We start from the raw sequence: 19,052 nt of genomic DNA on the forward strand, positions 1-19,052 counted from the left end.
AACAAGGTTGCCACAATGGACAATGAGGTTGAGACTGAGGAACTTAACACTGCAACAACTGTGATGACTGTAAATAGCCAAGAGGAAGATCCTAAGGAGTTTGAGATTAAAATTGTGGAGGTCAAGAACACAGTGGTTGAAGGCGTTCATATGGATGATCCCATGGATACATTTGAGGTTGTTGAAGTTGAGCATATGGAGTTCGTCATCCCATTAAAGTATCTTCAAGATCGAGCTCCTCATTCTAGACTACATCCTTATTATAAAAAAGCTACCTGAATTTTTCTATGCCTTGAAGAGGGACGTGCACCATGTATGTGTTGGGTCGGGTTATGTATGTGTTGGGTCTTTGATCCCATGGGTTTTATTTATAATGGGTCACTTTAATGACCCTAAAATATTGGTAGAAAGTAAGAAAATGGGATTTAATTCATTAGTTTAGTTAGAGTCTTGTTTTGAGTCTATTTCCTTTGTTATTTCAGTTTCCTAGTCAGTTTAGATTTCCCAATTAGTTAAGGATTGTGTTAGGCCTATTCTTTTTAGTGTTTGAGTCAGTTTTGAGTCTTCTATATAAGTTTGTAAGGGGACAACATTGAACACGAATATATTAATGAAAAAAGAAAAGATGGCTTATGCTGTTGTGCTGTGAGATGCCATTGGGTGAGTTGCCCATTCCCTAGTTCTTCTTCCCCCTTCTCAACCCTCCATCGAATTCTCTTTCTTTTCTTATTTTCATTTTATTTGCTTGCTGTGAGAGAGTGTTTGAGAGCTAAAACCAAGCCTATTGGAGGACATCTTCTCTATTTTGCCAGAATTTCAGATCCTGCTTGAGATTAGGTTCACTTGTGATTCTAGTTCTACATTACCCAGTACCCATTACCACCACCGAAACCCCTACACTAGATATCCATCCCTATCTCCTCAAAAAATTGTATAATCTTACTTCACCTAGCTTTCTCGCCTTCCCTGCACCCCCCCTCTCGGCCCCATTTTCGCTACCGCAGCACTGAATTACTACTTACCTGTACCCCTAGGCCTGCTGCTATCAAACACCCCTGAAACATGCGGCGCCAAACTGGTTTCAGCCTTTCACGGGCTGCCCTGGTCTCGTCTGTTGTATAAGGGCCTATGCTGGACTCCTTAATCTAGACAAGGCTGAGAGCCCTCAGGATAGTAAGGGATTCCTCTTTTACTTTTTTTTTTTATTTATCTGTATATTTAATTGCATATTTACCATCTGCTTATTATTTGCTTGCTCTTGATTATGCTCTAGTTTAATAGTAGGTTGCGTGTGTATCACCTTGCGTTATGCTTGTTGCCGTGCACCCATTTATCTTTTACCTCTTTACACCAAGTTACTTTGCGTGAGCTGCGGTTTATATGATTCACATCTTTTATTCTGCTTGTCTGTGCATCCACTTACATCACTTTTGGGTGACCAACCTTGAAGCTGTGCGGTTATTTTTTGACATTTATTTCGTGTGTATGTGTGGACTTGTGATCTATTATTTATTTACCCTGCAATATTGTATCTTTACCGCATTTGCCGATACACTTGTCTTACTTGATAAAGTTATCTTGTATTTAATTAAATTCTCAGATTGTATTGTTAATGATTTAAGTGCCCTTCTTCATTTCCCAGCTTATGTCCCAAGTTTTTGTCTGTTTATTTATGTTTCATTAGCTTCTCTTTCCTTTACCTATTATCCATAGTAGTTGTATCGTTATATCTGGTTGTTGCAGGAGCGATTGTTTTTGGATTCCATCTACCTCTGCTTTTCCTGTTTGTATATGATATTTATTAGATCTGGTCGGTTGTTTGGGAAACGTTTACGCCTTTTGGTGTGTATGTCTTGTGCCATGCTTGTATTTGTTGAAAACAACAGTCTATTGTGTTAGGTGCCCTCCCTCTTTTATTGTTACCTTTCCTTTTATCCTAATCTTCTTATACTTTCTTCTTATAAAATTTTATATTGGTGCATTAGGTAGGCAGCCAACACCTTATTATTACTCAGCCAATCACCCTTTGCATGGATCGTCGTGTTTTCTGATTTCCTTCATTTCGTTTGTTCTTGTTCTTGTCTTTGTCCTCTTTTCCTTTAACTAGGGCATCCCACATAAACGCAACGTGACACCATCATACACTACAACATGTATAGAGGCGAGTTTAGAGTGTGGCACAGGGTAGAGAAACAGATTTGCCTTCTGGAACATTGGTTCGCTGATGGGTAAGAGTATAGAGCTAATAGATGTTATGAGGAGAAGGACTAACGTGGCATGCATTCAAGAGACCAGATGGAAAGGTAGAAATCTAAGATGTTGGATGATTTCAAACTCTGGTATTAGGGGATCAAAGTGGTAGAGGTGAACTTGGCATTGTGGTGAATGAAGACCTAAAGAACAATGTACTGGATGTTAAAAGTTTGGAGATAGGATTCTATCCATAAAGCTTGTGTTAGATAAAGATGTGGTCAACATGATTAGCATGTATGCACCCCAAGCAAGGTTGGATGAGAGTAGTAATTTACAATTTGGGAGCACATGGATGACTTAATGCATGGTTTTTGTCCAGATGAAAAGATTATCATGGGAGGGGACTTGAATGATCATGTTGGTAGAGATAGGAGTGGCTATGAAGAGGTTCATGGAGGTTATGTAGTTAGGGAGACAAATAAAGAGGGGACCTTTGTTTTAGACTTTGCGACAGCCTATGACCTACCTATTGTGAACACCTTCGCTAAGAGAAGAACATTTGATCACCTACAAAAGTGGGCCACATACCAGCCAAATCGACTTCTTCTTTTCTAGAAGGTCTGATAGATTGCTATGTAAGGATTGCAAGATTATACTTGGGGAGAGCTTAACATCTCAACATATATTGCTGATCCTGGATATGTACCACAAGGTGTCGAAGCGTAAGTCAAGGAAACCTGTTTGCCTTGGTGAATATTGAAAGGAGAGCCATTGAGGTCCTTTACCGATAAAGTTAGTAGAGAAAGTGGGATTTTGAAGGGGATGCCAACACGATGTGGATTGAGGTGACGGATTGCATAAAAAAAATTGCTAAAGAGGTTTTAGGGTGTGTCTAAGGGTACTCGACTAGCCCTTAGAGAGACTTGGTGGTGGGATGAGAAAGTGTAAGCAGCCATTAAGCTAAAAAAAAACCAGATTTAAGATTTGGAAAAGGACTAAGGAGGCCCAAGATCAAGAGATGTATGAGGCTGCCATAAATGAGGCAAGAAAGATTGTGGATAAAGCATGAACGAAGAAATATGAGGACTTTTACAATAATCTAAACACTAAGGAAGGAGTAAAAGATATTTACAAGATAGCTAAAATTCGAGACAGGAAGAGTAGAGATTTTGATAATGTTCGATGAATTAATGGTGATGAAGGTAGAGTACTTGTAAAAGATGAAGACACTAACAGGAGAGGGGTTGAGTATTTCTACGTCTTACTCAATGGAGACAACATATGTAGGAATAATGAGATTATACATCATAATAGCACGTATCATAGATATGTCCATAAGAAGTGATGGAGGTTAAAGACGTCCTGAGTAAGATGAAAGTAAGACACTAGGCTTAGATGAGTTACCAGTTGAAGTGTGGAAGGGTTTGGGAGTGTGCAGGTTGTTTAACAAGATTATGAACAAGAGAAAGATGCCTGATAAATGGAGGAGAAGTATTGTAGTTCTAGTCTACAAAAATAGAGCTGCAATAACTATAAAGGTATAAAACTTATGAGTCATACTATGAAATTACGGGAGAAGGTCATCGAAGTCCATATAAGAAGAGAATCTAGAGTCTCGAGGAACCCATTTGGTTTTATGCCTGTGAGATCCATGACAGAAGCGATTTACCCTCTACGGAAGCTTATGGAAAAATCAGGAACCTACAAAAAGGATCTTCATATGGTCTTCATCGACCTAGAGAAGGCCTATTATAGGAGCCCCCAGAGAGCTAATCTGGCATGCATTAGAAAAGAATGGGGTGTCTAGTACATATGTGTGGACATAATTAAAGACATGTATGAGGGCATGTTAATTAGTTTGAGATCTGCGGGAGATCATAGGAATGAGTTCCCAATTACCATTGGGTTCATCAAGGATCTGCTTTAAGTCCCTATCTGTTTATGATTATTATGGATGATTTAACCAAGATCATTCAAGGAGAGGTTCCGTGGTGTATGATTTTTGCTAATGATATCATTTTAGTAGATGAGATAGTGGCACAGATTAATGATAAGTTGGAGTTATGGAGATCTACTTTGGAATTAAGAGGTCTTAAGATAAGTAGAACAAAGACGGAGTATACAGTGTGCAACTTTAATAGCTTGAGGATTAAACTGATGTGGTGAAACTTGAGGAGAGAGATTTTGCAAAGGGATGTTTAGCATGTCATCCAATGATGCCATACTTGTCAGCTTGCTAAAGGAGAGAAAAAGAACGTGGGTTTGTACACACCGCTGCCTGTTCCACATGCATATTGGCTAAACTTAAACATGGACATTGTCTTAGGGATTACCACCTACACAAGAGAGGTATGACTATATTTATTGTGGATTGTTTTCTAAGATGGCATATTTCATCCTATGCAGAAATACACTAGATGCAAGTCACCTTTGCCGTAGTCTATTGTTTCCGATAGAGATGTGAAGTTCGTGCGTTACTTTTTGAAGTCTCTTTGGCTAAAGACCCAACACAAGGTTGAAGTTCTCTACGGCATTCCATCCCTAAACTGACGGTGAGACGAAAGTTGTGAATAGAAGCCTTGGCAATTTGCTCAGTTGCCTGGTTCGTGATTATGAGAAGGCTTGGCCTTCTATTCTTTACATAACTGAATTTTCATACAATAGTTCCATCAACTGCACCACTGTTCACACACCATTTGAGATTCTTCTTGGTCTTTAACCACAACGACTGGTTGACATGGTACCATTGCCATCTGATGCCCATGTTAGTGTTGAAGCAGATGAGTTCCTTAGGCATATCACAGAGGTACAAGCTGATGTTTGTCATAGTATAGCTCTTACTCTCTTAGTATTGAAGGCTATCAAGCAACCGCTAACTGGCATCGCTGCTATGTGGAGTTTCAATCTAGTGATATGGTTATGGTTCGAATTCCACCTGAGCGTTTTCCTTTTGGTACCATGTGCACAAGCTCCACACTCATGTGTCCATACAAGGTCTTGAAGCATATTGGTCCCAATGCCTACATGTTGGAGTTACCTCCTACTATGAAGATCAACAATGTCTTCAACATTACCGATTTTACGCTCTATATGGGCCATCATTCCGATGACGGAGATATAGAGCATACATTGAGACTTCCCCAATTTGTACCCCTATGGATGATGTTATTGAAGACGTCATTGACAACAAGTTTACTATTGTTCGTGGTGGGAAGGAATATTATTCGTTACTTGTCAAATGGAAAGGGCGTCCTATCAAAGATAGCACTTAGATCCATGCCGAAGATTTTCAACGTCTTGATACGGATCTCTATGAGCGCTACTTATCCTTTATCCATTCATCGGAGACGAATGATTTTAAGTGGGGGGAGTTGATGTAGATCCCCATCATGGGTTACAGAAAGAAGAAGGCCTATTGCGGGGTCGGTGGGCCCTGAAAGCCCCAACCTGGATGACTATGGGCCCCCTTAAATACTTAAGAGCCAAAGACTAGAAGTAGTGGCAATTTGGTAATTAAATGGACCTACCCGAATGGTAAATACTCAAGTATCAAGAGGTAATGGAAAACATGTAATTCGTTGAAAGCTTGACTTGGAAGAAACAAAGTGCAAAGGCTAAAGGGTATTCTTGGAAGGGGACAAAAGATAAGGGTAACTTGTAAATAGGAAGACAAAAAGGGCTAGTAATTACGGTTGGCAAAACTGTAAATAATAGGATTCAGCCTATCTAAGGAACCAACTATTACGTGTAATCATGGAATGACAAACAATTAGTGGCAGGGTGTAAATAAAAGGGTAAAGGAGGGGTATTAATCTCGAATGAAACAAAGTACTAACACAAAAGACAAAAATACTAAAGAACAAAAGTTTTAGGCAATGTATAAGGTGGGAGGTGTATTATTGGAATAGGAAGATTAAAGGGATAAAATAGAATTAGAATAAAGAGAGGTATTAATGGGATATTAAAATAAAGTTAAAGCAAATCCCACTTTATGAGGTTGTCTTCAACCTCACGACAGCCAAAGGTCACTTTTGAACACCAAGAACAACTTGAACAGCAGCCCTTGGAATCTGCCTCGATGAGCCGTAAATCTCCAGATTTTTGGTAGCCTAGGCCTCCTGAGTCGACCCATACTTGTATAGCTCAAGAAATCAGGCAGGATTTCGATTACAAGCTTCTGGACTTCAGGAGCAGCGGTAGTTGCAGGTTCAGTTCTGTTGCAGGTGTTACTCCACATCACAGGAAGGGTTTTGGTCTAGGGTTTGAGGGTTTACCTTGCCATGTAGGAATGTCCTTCACCCAAGGTCTTAGATAAATGAGAATGAGGGAGATTGGTCAATCTCTCTCAGATCTGCTGGTTCGGTAATGGCAGAAATTAACACAAGGAGAAGAAGAAGAAATAAAGAGAAAGAAAGATAGAGAGAGAAGGAGAGTTCACACAAGGGGGGGAGGTTGCTCTTGTAGAGAGGAAGGAGGGAAAGAGAAGAAGGGGAAGGGGGGGGAATAGAGTGATTGTAGGAGAAGAAGGGGGCAAGGGAGAGTGATCCCACAAGGGGGGGGGAAGGAGACAGCCAGCAGGGGAGAATGTTCAGAAACAGAGGTTGGGAGAGAACCAGAAAGAAGGGAGAGGTCGGCTAGAAGAAGGGGGAGGGGGGGGGGGAAGGAAGGCGCCAGGCAGGGATTTCTCAAAATCAATTCTTAATTCATCAATATCTTCATAACTTAGGTTACATCTTAATTTATACTACACTGAAATTAAAGCTTCCTAATAAAGTCTGAGACTGAAGTAGAAACAAAATCTCCTAAAACCTAGACTAATAGATTAGAAACAAAGCAGAACTCAAATTGGAAACTTCTTACCTGTCTGGAAACTACCCAAATATATAAGATTACAAATACTCCCAAATAAAGTAAAATCCTAAAAGATTCTAATAACCTTGAACCCAAATCAGTAACTTTGACCCCAAATTGGATCTGGTTCTTTGTCCGGGCTCTAGAATGGGTTTGGTCAATCCATTGAAGCGCTCCTACATCAAGGCGCAAACCAGCCAGCCCTTGGGCTAAAGTCGAGGCCAGTTGGTTCTCTATTTTTGGCCCCTATGCTGGCCACATCAGTAGCCCATCAGCCAAAATAGGAAACCCCCTTATTACAGTATATTTGTTTCCAGAATTGACCTTCTAGAAGGCCTTCAAATAGCCCCATCGATCCAGCCTTTACAGCTGTCCATAGCTGGCCAGAAGACTCTCCTTTGTGGCCTGTGATTTCCTCTACAGAGGGAATCTTGTGTTTCCTTGTTTGACTGGTCAAAGGTGCCTTGCAAGTGAAGATTTACCTTTTAGAGACTCCCTGGTAGATGCTTTATTAATTTCTAGGTTACAAGTTAGGAACTAGTTGCTTATATGTATTAGTTTCCTTTTTAGATTAGTTTCCTGTTCAGGAACAAGTTGCTATTTTGTAAGTTTTGGACCTTTATTTAAAGAGAGGCTGCTGTAACACAAATCACAATTGAATGAATGGAGTTTGTGCATCAATTGTTAGCTCTTATACTCCTGAGAGAGGAAGTACAACAGCTGAGATAGCTGTGGATGAGATGCTCAGGCTGAGGCCATTATCCTACCCACATCTATCTTTCTTACTTTCTTCTCTTCTTTTCTTCTTCTAAGTTCTGTTATTGCTTGCTGTGAGAGAGTGATTGGAGTGGTAAGTAAGCTCACTTGAAGACCAGAAGTCAGCTAGAAGATCAATAGAAGTCAGGGTTTTGAGGCTTATTGACCTTGGCTGGATCTCCCTAATCAGCAGGCCTCTTGCCAGGGCCTTTGGGGCTTTGTTGAGGCCCCTCAGAGCCTCCTTTGACCAGGACTTGAATGCCATATAAGGCCTGGTTTGGAAGCCGCAGGGTTTCTCTTTTTCACTTCTGAAACCCTAAATTCTGGTGAGGTTGATTATTGGTTCAACCAGTCCACTTCAGATCTGATTCAGCCTCTGTTAGGGGGTCTCCAGCAGTAATTTGAGAACTCTTCTAAGCTGGTTTGACCACCCCATTACTCTCCTATTTCTGAGTTACATTGTTACAGTTCAGCCTTCGCCCTATTGGTGTTGTACTTGCCTCACTAATCTGAAATCGGAATTGAACTTGGTTGAGAGTTGTTAATATTGGAGCTTGTTTACCTAGGGTGAACTAGCTTTTACATTAAAATGTTTAAGCGAATAGATCTATAGATAGAGGAGTGGTGCAGACATGAGGAAATTTTGTTTGAAAGAAATAGATTGATTTTGGTTTGCTTCTGTCCTAGGGTTTGGTGATCAAGCCAATGCACTGTTCACAATGTTTTTGCTTTTTTCCTCTTTTTGTCATTTCTGTGAATCGCTGTAATTCTGCTTCAGATATAAGTTATCTATTTATCTCCCCCCACCCCAAATCTGATTTTTACTGTTCTGATCAGTTCTTTTTCATTGAGTCAGTCCAATCAACTATGTTGTCCATTCAATATCTCATAGTTCTCTTTTTTTTTTTTTTTTAGAATCTGGTATCTACTTACTATTATCTACAAGCATGTAGACTGTCCTGCATCATTGTTCTTTTTCTTTTGTTTTTGTTTTGGTTTTTTTTTTTTTTTTTTTGGGGGGGGGGTGGGGAGAGGTCTCCTTCTCCAGTGGCAATAGAAACCAATGTGTCACTGTTGAGTGTTGGCTATATGTGCCTCGTTGCATTTGTGTCAGCAGACAAATTTCGTGGACTTCTTGTTCATGTTATCCTTTAACTTTTAAATTTAATGAAATTTTTTTACTATAATGCTTCAAAATTGTTAGAAAAATCCTTCTTTTTGAAACTTTTGTAACTTAAAAAGAGAAAGGGGGAAGAGTCCCTTATGTGTTGGCCATATAGCTGAGACATGTTACTAAAACTATGTCATATCCATAGAGTCCATCCAATAGTCAGAACATCTGAGTTCTTCCTGAGGATGGCATAAATAGTTGACAGTGATGGAAATCATTTCGTCAATGCCAGTGTTGGAAGCCTTCCCCCTTTTTTATTTTTATCTTTTCCAATATTGGGATGATATTATTTTCTCTTGGACAAATTTTTCTGTATAGCATTTCTACGACAGACCACTTTGTCTATTTATTCCGATTTTTTTTTTTCTTTAGTTTTTTTCTCATTATACTTCAATAGTTTGATGAAGTTTTTCAAATTACTTTAACAAAAATAAAATGAGGAGAGATAAAAAGAACTGTTCATTGAGAGATGAAAATAACTGTTCATTCGTTCTTATTTTCAGTGTGATGGTTCTAGATCCTTCAGTACAAAACTAGTTTTTCATTTGGTCCTTATCTGTTAGTTTGGACTATAGATTATTCTTATATATTTTAGAGGAAATGACATTCCCCTCCCCTGTACTATGCCTTAATAGCACTTTCACCCCACATACTTTCATAAATACCATTCACCTCCCCTGTAGTTTAAATATTCTATCAATCGTCCCATTAGTAACTGACGGTGTTAAAATGCCATGTAAAAAGACAGGTTTACCCTTGTGTCTAATACATATCTTTTCTCTCCCTTTTTTCTCATTCTGGGAGAAATGACCTGCAACAACCTCAATGAAGCAATCGTAAAAGAAGAGGCAGAGAGCACCGGGGAGAGTAATGTTTGGCTTAATGGGTTCAGTCATCTTCTCTAACAAAGCATTCCAGATGAAGCTTTCGACATTTGGGCATGTGTTAGTCCATTAGAAGAAGAGAGAGGCCTAGGTGGGAGCATACAAGGGGAGGAATTCAGGGGAAGAACCAGAGAACCCAACAGAAGAACCCAGAAAACCAGAGTACCCATCTCTTCCTTTTTCTTTTTTTTCACTTTAATTGTTTCTTCGTCTCCCAAACCTTAAAAAAAGGAAAAGAAAAAAAGAAGAATTGGAGTTCCCAAACCAGCGTAGCATCAGCACAATCTCCTCCTGGATTTTCTCTGTTTGAATATTGAGAGAGGGGTTGCTGAAGGTGCTTTTCTCACTTAGGCTTCCGCCTCAAATGATGGTTTACAAGTATTTTCTTTCTTTCTTTCTTTTTCTTTTTCTTTTTCTTTTTTTATTTTTATTTTTATTTATTTATTTATTTATTTTTGTGATTTGGGTTTTGGGACTTGAGATTTGGGAGTGAAGAATTGAGGGGATTTCTTCTTCTTTCTTTCCCTTTCAAACATGAAACCACAAAGGGTTAACAAAGCCTCAAGAATTGTACAGTTGTACCCATCAAAAAGGTAACATTTTGCATGACTTTCTTCTAAGAATAACATGGACAGCCGGAGATGTGATGGAATTTCTTGCTTTTGTTCTTCGCTTCATCTTTCTTTTCTCCCTTTTCTCATTGATTTTGTTGGGAGGCGGTCAACCTCAAGTCCATTATCACCATGAAGGTACAAAATTGATTCCATTCTCAAACCTATTTTCAATTCCCTTTCTGTTTCACCTTTTCCCCTTCTGAATTTCAGCGAATCGAGTAACCTTTCTCTGAATGGTTATTAGGTTAATTTTATAGAGCTTTACATTTGATGTGGAAAGACGGTGAATGTGTGGGTAGCGCTGATGAGGCCGCGACCACGAGCACTATGGACGAGTGTCGTAGTCATCCCGAGAGAGAGAGAGAGAGAGAGAGAGAGAGAGAGAGAGAGTATGCTTTGGGACTTTCCTTTCCATTCAACTCTCTTGCACTTCAGAAATGGAGCAGAGAGAGAAATGGAGATGGGTGACTGAGAATGATGAGGTGACATACAACGGCATCATGGCGGTGAGAGGGTTTCCTTGAGGTTTCCATGAGGTGAGCTTCAAGAGATCGACTATTTGAGATTGTTCACAACGATAACCCCTAAAAGAGCCTGTCTTGGTATTTCATATCAATAAAGGGTAATTTCGGTATTAAATATAATATATTAAGGCTGATGTCATCACTTAATGGGTTACCTAACGGAAGGGGTACGCTTAATAGAATCTTTAAACTACAGGGGAAGTGAATGGTATTTATGAAAGTACGTGGGGGTAAAAGTGCTATTAGGGCATAGGACAGGGGAGGGGAGTGTAATTTCCTCTATATTTTATATTCCAATAGTGGTCAGTGTTCTCTATTTGTTTTTGCCCTGGGTTTTATGTATTTATCTTTACCCAGAAAATTTCAGAGGTATGAAAACATTTTAATGGGTGGTATCTTCTGTTGCAGACACAGAGAAGTTCTACACTCAGGTCCAAGAAATTATACTAGCTAGATACAATAAGACTTTTGATTGGTCTCTCAAGGCAAAAATGATGGGAAAGAAAGCTATAGAAGCGGCACGAGTATTTGTTGATGAGACTGGAATAAGTAATTCTCTTAATGCAGAGCAGTTTCTTGAGGAAAGAGAGGAGATGCTTAGGAACTTGTTCCCAACTAGTGAGCTTATGCCAGGTACTGTTTTCTGGGGGTATTACATTTTCTTTTGATATTTATTTTATTACTGTAAATATGTTGAATAAATGCTCTGATTGAATGGTTTGGAGCTTCTCCAGTCTGTAAGGATCTTTAATTTCTGTCTCAGAATGCAACACCATCGGTTATTTATATTCAATGTTCATTGTTCATGTTATTGCATAATCATGCTTATGGTTTTCCAAAGAAAATAAGTACCACATTTTTCCTTGTTTTTTGATCATATAAGAGAACAAGTGATCTGAATTTGATTGAGGTGGCATGGCCGCATTCAACGGAGGCCTGGGGATGCCCCAATTAGGAGGAGTGATTTGATTTCGATTGAAGGAGCTAAAAGAGCTTGGGGTAGGCCTAAAATAACCATATGAGATGTAATGAGGAATGACATGCATATTTAGGCCTTGTCCCAGGTATGAACTCGAATAGAACCGATTGGAGGGCAAGGATCCATGTAGCCGAACCCATTTAGCTGAGATTTTCCTAACTTGTTGGTGCTGGGCTTCTTTCCTTTTTCTTCAACTTCTCCTATTTTGTTTTTACACGGATCCATGTAGCCGACCCCATTAAGTTGGGATAAAGGCATAAAGCTGAGCTTCTTCTTGTTATTGTAAGAGAACAAGTGAAAGTGATATAGGCAGGATATTCAAAAAACCTTAGATAGGATATTCGAATACCTTCATACCTGTAATTTGTAGGAAAAATTAGAGTTGTGAGCTAAAGTGTAGTTGGCATGATCAACAAAATACCGCACAAGAAAGGTGAGATTGAGCAGATTTTACTAAAACAAATTAATCATGGAAATTTATAGTTGATGGTTCTTCTATACTTTGTGTTGATTTGGGGGAAAATTATGACTTGTGTCTAACTTGACACAAGCCCTCTTTATTTATAATGAAATAAAACACTAAAGGGCTTAAAGTCCCATTCGGATAACAACCATAAAACACTCAAAAACCCATTATTATAATACTCCCCCCTCAAGTTGGTGCATGTATATCACACATGCCCAACTTGCACAAAATATAATGAAAATCTTTACTACTAATTCCCTGTATAAGAATATATGCTAATTAATCTTCGCTTCTCACAAAAGGGATGCATATGAGTCCTTGCTCCAACTTCTCCTTGATAAAATGCCTGTCAATCTCAACATATTTAGTACGATCATGTTGGACTGGATTATGTGCAATGTTAATGGTTGACTTATTGTCACACTATAATAGCATACCTAAGTCTTGAAGAAGACCTCAAAGCCAAAGCAACTCACAAATACCGTGCGCCATTGCTTGGAACTCTGGTTTTGCATTAGACCTAGCCACGACTACTTGCTTCTTACTACACCATTTAACTAGGTTGCCACCAACAAATGTACATTAGCCCATAGTGGAACGACAATCATTGAACTTGCACAATCGACATCAATATACGACTCGACTCATGTGATTTGAAGGCGAATAAGATGCCGTTCGCTGGAGCTGACTTCAAGTAACTGAGAATACGAAACAAAGCTTCCACATGAGAGGAGTAAGGATCATGCATATACTGACTTACATGGCTAACTGCATGAGCTATGTCTGGTCGACTGTGAACCATGTTCTCAGTGCCTCGAGCATATATAGTTCTGGTTTCCTAAGACTCGCTAAGGTTGCTGACATATTATCCTATGGATCTTGGTCTCCCCCTGTTAGCTCCTCTTTGCAGATGGAAGAAATTTGGAATGCTTTACCTGTGTTTCCCTCTTCTGGCCACTCGAGGCGTGACACTCTTCTTTGGACCCATTCCCCATCTGGGATTTTCGGCACAAAGGCTGCTTGGGAATTTGTCCAATCTCGGGGCACCTCCTCTCCTAGGCACAAGCTCATCTGGCTCAAGCATTATATTCCTAGGCAAAGCTTCATGGCCTGGAGAGTCTTCACAAAATGCCTCCCCACCCAGTCCTTCCTCATTCAACGAAGGTTCCTCGTCTCCCCGCTTTGCTATCTTTGTGGATCTGACCTTGAGGACATAGAGTGATGTAGCTGGGCGTGGGATGATATGGGATAATTTAGTATTTGATTTGTTTCTTTTATTGTTAGTGTAGGGTGTGGTCAAGTTAGTAGGAAGATTGAATTTTTATTTCAGTTGCCAATTTAGTTTAGTTTCCATTTTAATTAGCTTCCAATATTATGATTTGGTTTTTCTTTACATAGCCATGTAATGGAGAAGATTTCAGATTTGGACAATTGAATGAAGTTTTTGGGCATCAAAGGAATGGCTTTCATGCATGCTCCCCTCCCTGCCTCTCTCTAAAACTCTCTCTATTTCATCTTCTCCTTCTTCCTTATTTTCGTGCTATACTTCCTCTTTTCTGAAACTACCCTGTTTCTGGAGATATTTGCAGCCCCAGTCAAGCTCTCAGATCTCCTTGGTGCTTGATCAGTTTGGGCCGAGCCTTTGGTCGAAGGTTTCCCATCCCTGGGCGATCTTAATCCTAGAATCTTGTCTCCAAAGATTCCTTTTGTCAAGATCTTTGAAACCTGGTTCAGATCTGGTTCTGTGCCTTTCGCTGGACTGAGTTGCAGGTTAAGTTATTTGCTTCTGTCGGAGTTCATCTCTGCCATTGTCTTGTGCATCTGATACGGTGGAAAATTTCAGCCTTACTCTTGAAATCACAGGACTAATAGCAGCCTCTCGAAGTGGTTAGTTGGACTTGAACCAGAACTACTTCACCGCTTCTGCTCCTTGGCTGAAGGAAGAAGATAATTCTCCTTCGTGTGCCCCTTCTTGTTTTCTTACTTTATCGGTTTAAATTGTTTAGTCTATTTCTCCCCTTGCTGAAATTCTGTTGTCTTTGTCTATTTGTGTTAAAGTCTCTCTTCTGTTTTCATTCTCATATCATTGCCCTTCTTTTCTCTCATTATTTATTTGCTGCCCTTATATTTCTGTCCCTTCCTAATTTATCCATGCTTAATAAATCTAATCCCTGTTATGTCCTCCTTTAGCCACCAAGTAATACCATAGAACATTTGGTTATTTACAATTCTACCATCTAGTTGAAGCTTTACTTCAATACAAACCTGCCATTGGTTATTGCCATTGTTTTATTGAGTGTCAAAGTAGGCCCTAAGCGATCCGATCCCTGCTTTTGGAACTCGGATCACATCATAGAGCACCTCTTCTTTGCCTGCCCTATCTCCTATTCTATTTAGAGTTTAGTCCTCTCCAAGTGCTGGGCTTCCTCGAGAAGAATTCTCCCTTTCCACAGGGAATGGATTTGGATGACGTTCCATGGAAAGACCATCTGTGACTTTGTGGGCAAGCTTGCCTTCTGTGCAGCCATCAGTCAGATCTAGATGGAGAGGAATCATAGAAAATGGACCTCCAACTCTCGGCCTTTTGGAAAGATTTGGGGCTCCATTTTTTTTTTATTTCAAAGCTAATATCTCAAAAGTTTCCTCCTCTTGCCCCCTCCCCTAGAAACGATAATATTGTTGCATCCTGGGAGCTCCCTAGCTTTGTGCTCATTGAGATCCTTGTTTTGTCTCTTTTCTTCCTCCTCCCCTTTCTATGGGCTTGTATATTTTTTTTCCTTTGGTAATGGATTAAATTATTCACCCAAAAAAAAGAATAGATGTGTCTTCCAACCAACCTCCAATATCGACCCTTATCAATTGATTCACTTTCCTTGCTTTTGAGATGAGAATTTGCCTTAGGTGTATCTGACAGCTTATACCCTAACATGCCAGTCTCAGAGAGGGGGTCCAAGGTATATCTGCATTGAGAAAGAATAATGCCCTTGGTAGACTGTGCCACCTCAATCCCAAGAAAGTACTTCAGCTTCCCGAGGTCCTTAATCTCGAACTCCTTACCAAGATAGGCCTTGATCTCAACTGTATCATTCCTAGTAACAACAATGTTGTCCATGTAAACAATAAGAATAGTTAAATGATCACCCACCCTTTTAGTGAACCGACTGTGATCAACATTACTCTGAGTGAAGCCAATTGCTACCATAGCCTTGTGGATACACAGTGCTCTTTTCAGTTTGCACACCTTACCCTGGGTTTTAGATAGAGTTTAGTGGAGGACAAGAACCTATGTTGCTGACCCCTTATAAGGCATGTTCCCATGATGCGTCTTTCTCTACTGCTTTACCTTCTCTTATCTTTCATTTTAACCTCTTTTTTATGCTTCTATATTTTCAAATTTCCATATCAGATCCATGTAGCCAACTCCATTTAGTTAGGATAAGGTTATGATTATTGTTGTTGTAGTAGCCTAGTGGAACATCCATATACTCTTCCCTTGTCAATTCACTATGAGAAAAAAGACACTCTTGACGTCCAGTTGTTGTAGCTCCCAACCAAGGTTCACTGCAAATGAGATAATGACTCTGATTGTGTTCATTTTAGCAACATGGGCAAAAGTCTTGGTAGTCGATCCCATATGTCTGAGTGAAACCTTTGGCAGCTATTCTTGCTTTATACGTGTTTACAGTTCTATCAACATTTTGTTTTAACTATAAATCCCCATTTGCAGCTTACTGGTTGCTTCTGTAGTGGGAGAGTAACTAAGTCCCATGTGCCATTTTTGTGAAGGGCCCTCATCTTCTCGTTCATTGCATCCTTCCATCTAGGTTCTGGAATTGCCTCTTGCCAGGTCTAAGGAATGGAAACAGAAGACAAGGAAGACATAAAAGCGCGATAGGAGGGAGATAGAGCATCATAAGATAACATTTGGGATAGGGTGCTGAGTGCAAGTCTTACTTCCATTTCTATAGGAAATATGAAAATCAGGAGATTGATCATAGTAAGGGGAAAGGGATACTTGGGAGAGTAAACTCAGGATCAGAGGGTAGCTGTGGAGTAGTAATAGTGTGATTGGTGGTATCACTTTTCTTTTTCTTGCGAGAAAACACCTGTAAATTCTAATCAAGGACCTGTAACTTTTGTTGAACCAGTGGCTCCCCCTGTATAGAATTTCTTGAGTCCCAGTCACACCAGTGTCCTTTTCTCCCTCATCCTCTCGAGTCAGAGTCACACCAGTGTCATCATTTCCTCCCTCATCCATCAGAAGGAGTGGAGGACCATCAAATGAAGGACTTAAGGGAACCTCTTCACTTCTAGAAGACTCCCCTTGAAGAGGTGAGTAGTATACTTCAGTCTCATGGAAGATCACGTCCACGGAAACAAAAAGACGTCTAAAAGGAGGGTGATAACACCGGTTGCCCTTCTAAGTAGGAGACAACAACAACAACAGGAACCATAACCTTATCCCAACTAAATGGGGTCAGCTAGATGGATCCGATACGGTCTAAAATAGTCAAAAGAATAAAAAGAAATACCAAAATGGAAGTAAAAGGAGTTATAAGGAGGTAACATTAGGCAAGAGAAGAAGTAAAAAAAGCATCACAGAAACATCCCCTACAAGGGGTTGGCTATGCGAGTCTTTGTCCTCCACATTACTCTATCCGAAGTCATCTAGAATCGAGCCTTACCATATGCGTATCCTTTCTTACCGCTTCGTTAATAGTCATTTTAGGCCTGCCCCTACTTCTTCCGGATCCTTCTAAGTGAAATTAGTCGTTCTTCCTTACTGGGGCATACATGGGTCTCCGTTGTACATGACCATACCACGGTTACCACCTCAACCGGCTCTCGCGGAGCTTGTCCTTGGAATGCACCTGAGACCCTTAGGGTCGAGCTTGCTAAGAAAATGATAATTCTGAACAAAGCAGACTGAGCCAAACACCTTAGGAGGAACAACAAAGCTTCGTAAACCACAATGTATCTCCACTGGACACCTGAACCCTAGTATGCGTGATGGAATCCTATTTATAAGGTAGGTAGCAGTAAGGATTGCCTCACTCCAATATGGGGCAAGAACATGCATCTCAAGTATAAGGGAGCGGGCAACCTCCAACAAGTGCTTGTTCTTACGTGCTGCAACCCCAATCTATTATGGTGTAACCACTCAACTTGTCTGATGGATGATCCTATGGTTCGCAAGGTAGGACTGAAAGGAACACTCCATGTACTCTGCCATTGCCAATCCTCAAAATCTTGACCTTAGCATCATATTAAGTTTGAACCATGTAGTGGAATTCCTTGAGCATTTAAACACCTCACCCTTATGATGCAATAAATAGACCCAAGTATGAAGAATATGACAGTCTACAAATGTAACAAACCATTTATAGCCAGAAATATTTACACAACAGGCTAGGCCCCAAACATCAGAGTGAATTAAAGAGAAAGGAAGAATGCTTCTATTATTAGAAACAGGGTTTAACATTCCGAGTTTGTTTAACAAAAACATATGAATCACAATTAAATTGGTTCCAAGTACATTGTTTAATTAAAACATGAAATAATCTAGATAACGTTCCCCATAGGGGGTGTCCTAAATAATGATGCCAACTATGGAGCTCTGTTAAGGCTAACTTTGAAGCTATATGATGAGCATGGTTCAAGATCTCATCGAGATCTTGGAAATTTCATGATTTTTTATTTTACCGAGACGAGATATGCTACGAATTACAAAAAGGACATCATCTCGGTCGAAATGTTGGTATCTCGGCGAAATTTTGGTACCGTTTCAGCAAGATACTGAAATGATACCACCAAGGCTTATAAATACAACATCTCGTGAGGCACTCGACGAAATTTCGACTCCAACTCGACTGTCTCGGAAAAATTTTGGCTCTTTGCATTTGAACACAAAATCACTCTATTGTCCACTAATTAGTCACATCATCACATCTATTGCCTTGAAGGTCACGCCAAGTTAAAGATCTACACATTCAAGCTTTGGAAAGGTAAACCTCATTCCCTAAAACCTTTTTTTTTTTTAAATAGTAACATAAATACATGTTGGATAGGGCTAGATTTTTTATATGTTAGATACTAGAAGCCGATCTATGACCTCATGGAGTCAAAATTTTTTTTTTGTTCATAGATTTTTTTATTTTTTTATTTTTCTGGTTTAAAAAGTGCATTTTCCATCAACAATTGTATTTTTTTTTTTATGGTTAATATAGCTTTGATGGAACTCAATTATATATATGTTACTCCCCATTGGCTGATCTATGACTCTATTGGAGCGAAATTTTTTCCAGAGGAAAATGCACGTCGACTCCATCGTACTGGGCGTGGAATCCAACCATGCCATCGTACTTCTTTCCAATAGACAGTATTATGATTAGTGTTGTATAACTAATATGTTTGGGACTTGGGATATTGCCATTTGAGACTTTGAAATTTAAAAGTAAGACACTCAGTGGATGACTTTAGTTGGGACTTGGGAGTTGGGGAGTTGTATAGTATATTACTCTAGTACTCTAAATATTAGTTAATTAATGTTGAGGTATGTTTTGATCATGGCTTAGATGCATTATTTAATTATTTTACTATCATATTATACCTTG

General features: G+C 39.6%; 1 protein-coding gene across 3 annotated transcripts in view; it reads left to right on the forward strand.

Annotated features, from left to right (window-relative positions):
• LOC122076693 ((DL)-glycerol-3-phosphatase 2-like) overlaps nucleotides 1-19,052 on the forward strand; it is a 70,518-nt gene that overhangs the window by 13,594 nt on the left and 37,872 nt on the right. For 2 of the 3 annotated variants that reach the window (XM_042642138.1, XM_042642137.1), the window contains exon 2: nucleotides 11,402-11,626. In XM_042642138.1, coding sequence (XP_042498072.1) covers nucleotides 11,402-11,626 — 225 coding nt within the window. Of the gene's footprint in view, nucleotides 1-9,057; nucleotides 10,018-11,401; nucleotides 11,627-19,052 lie in introns of those variants that run through there. The other variant, XM_042642139.1, reaches the window with a different exon arrangement.

The sequence above is a fragment of the Macadamia integrifolia genome, chromosome 4 (genome assembly GCF_013358625.1).
Source record: "Macadamia integrifolia cultivar HAES 741 chromosome 4, SCU_Mint_v3, whole genome shotgun sequence".
Classification (NCBI taxonomy): Eukaryota; Viridiplantae; Streptophyta; class Magnoliopsida; order Proteales; family Proteaceae; genus Macadamia; species Macadamia integrifolia.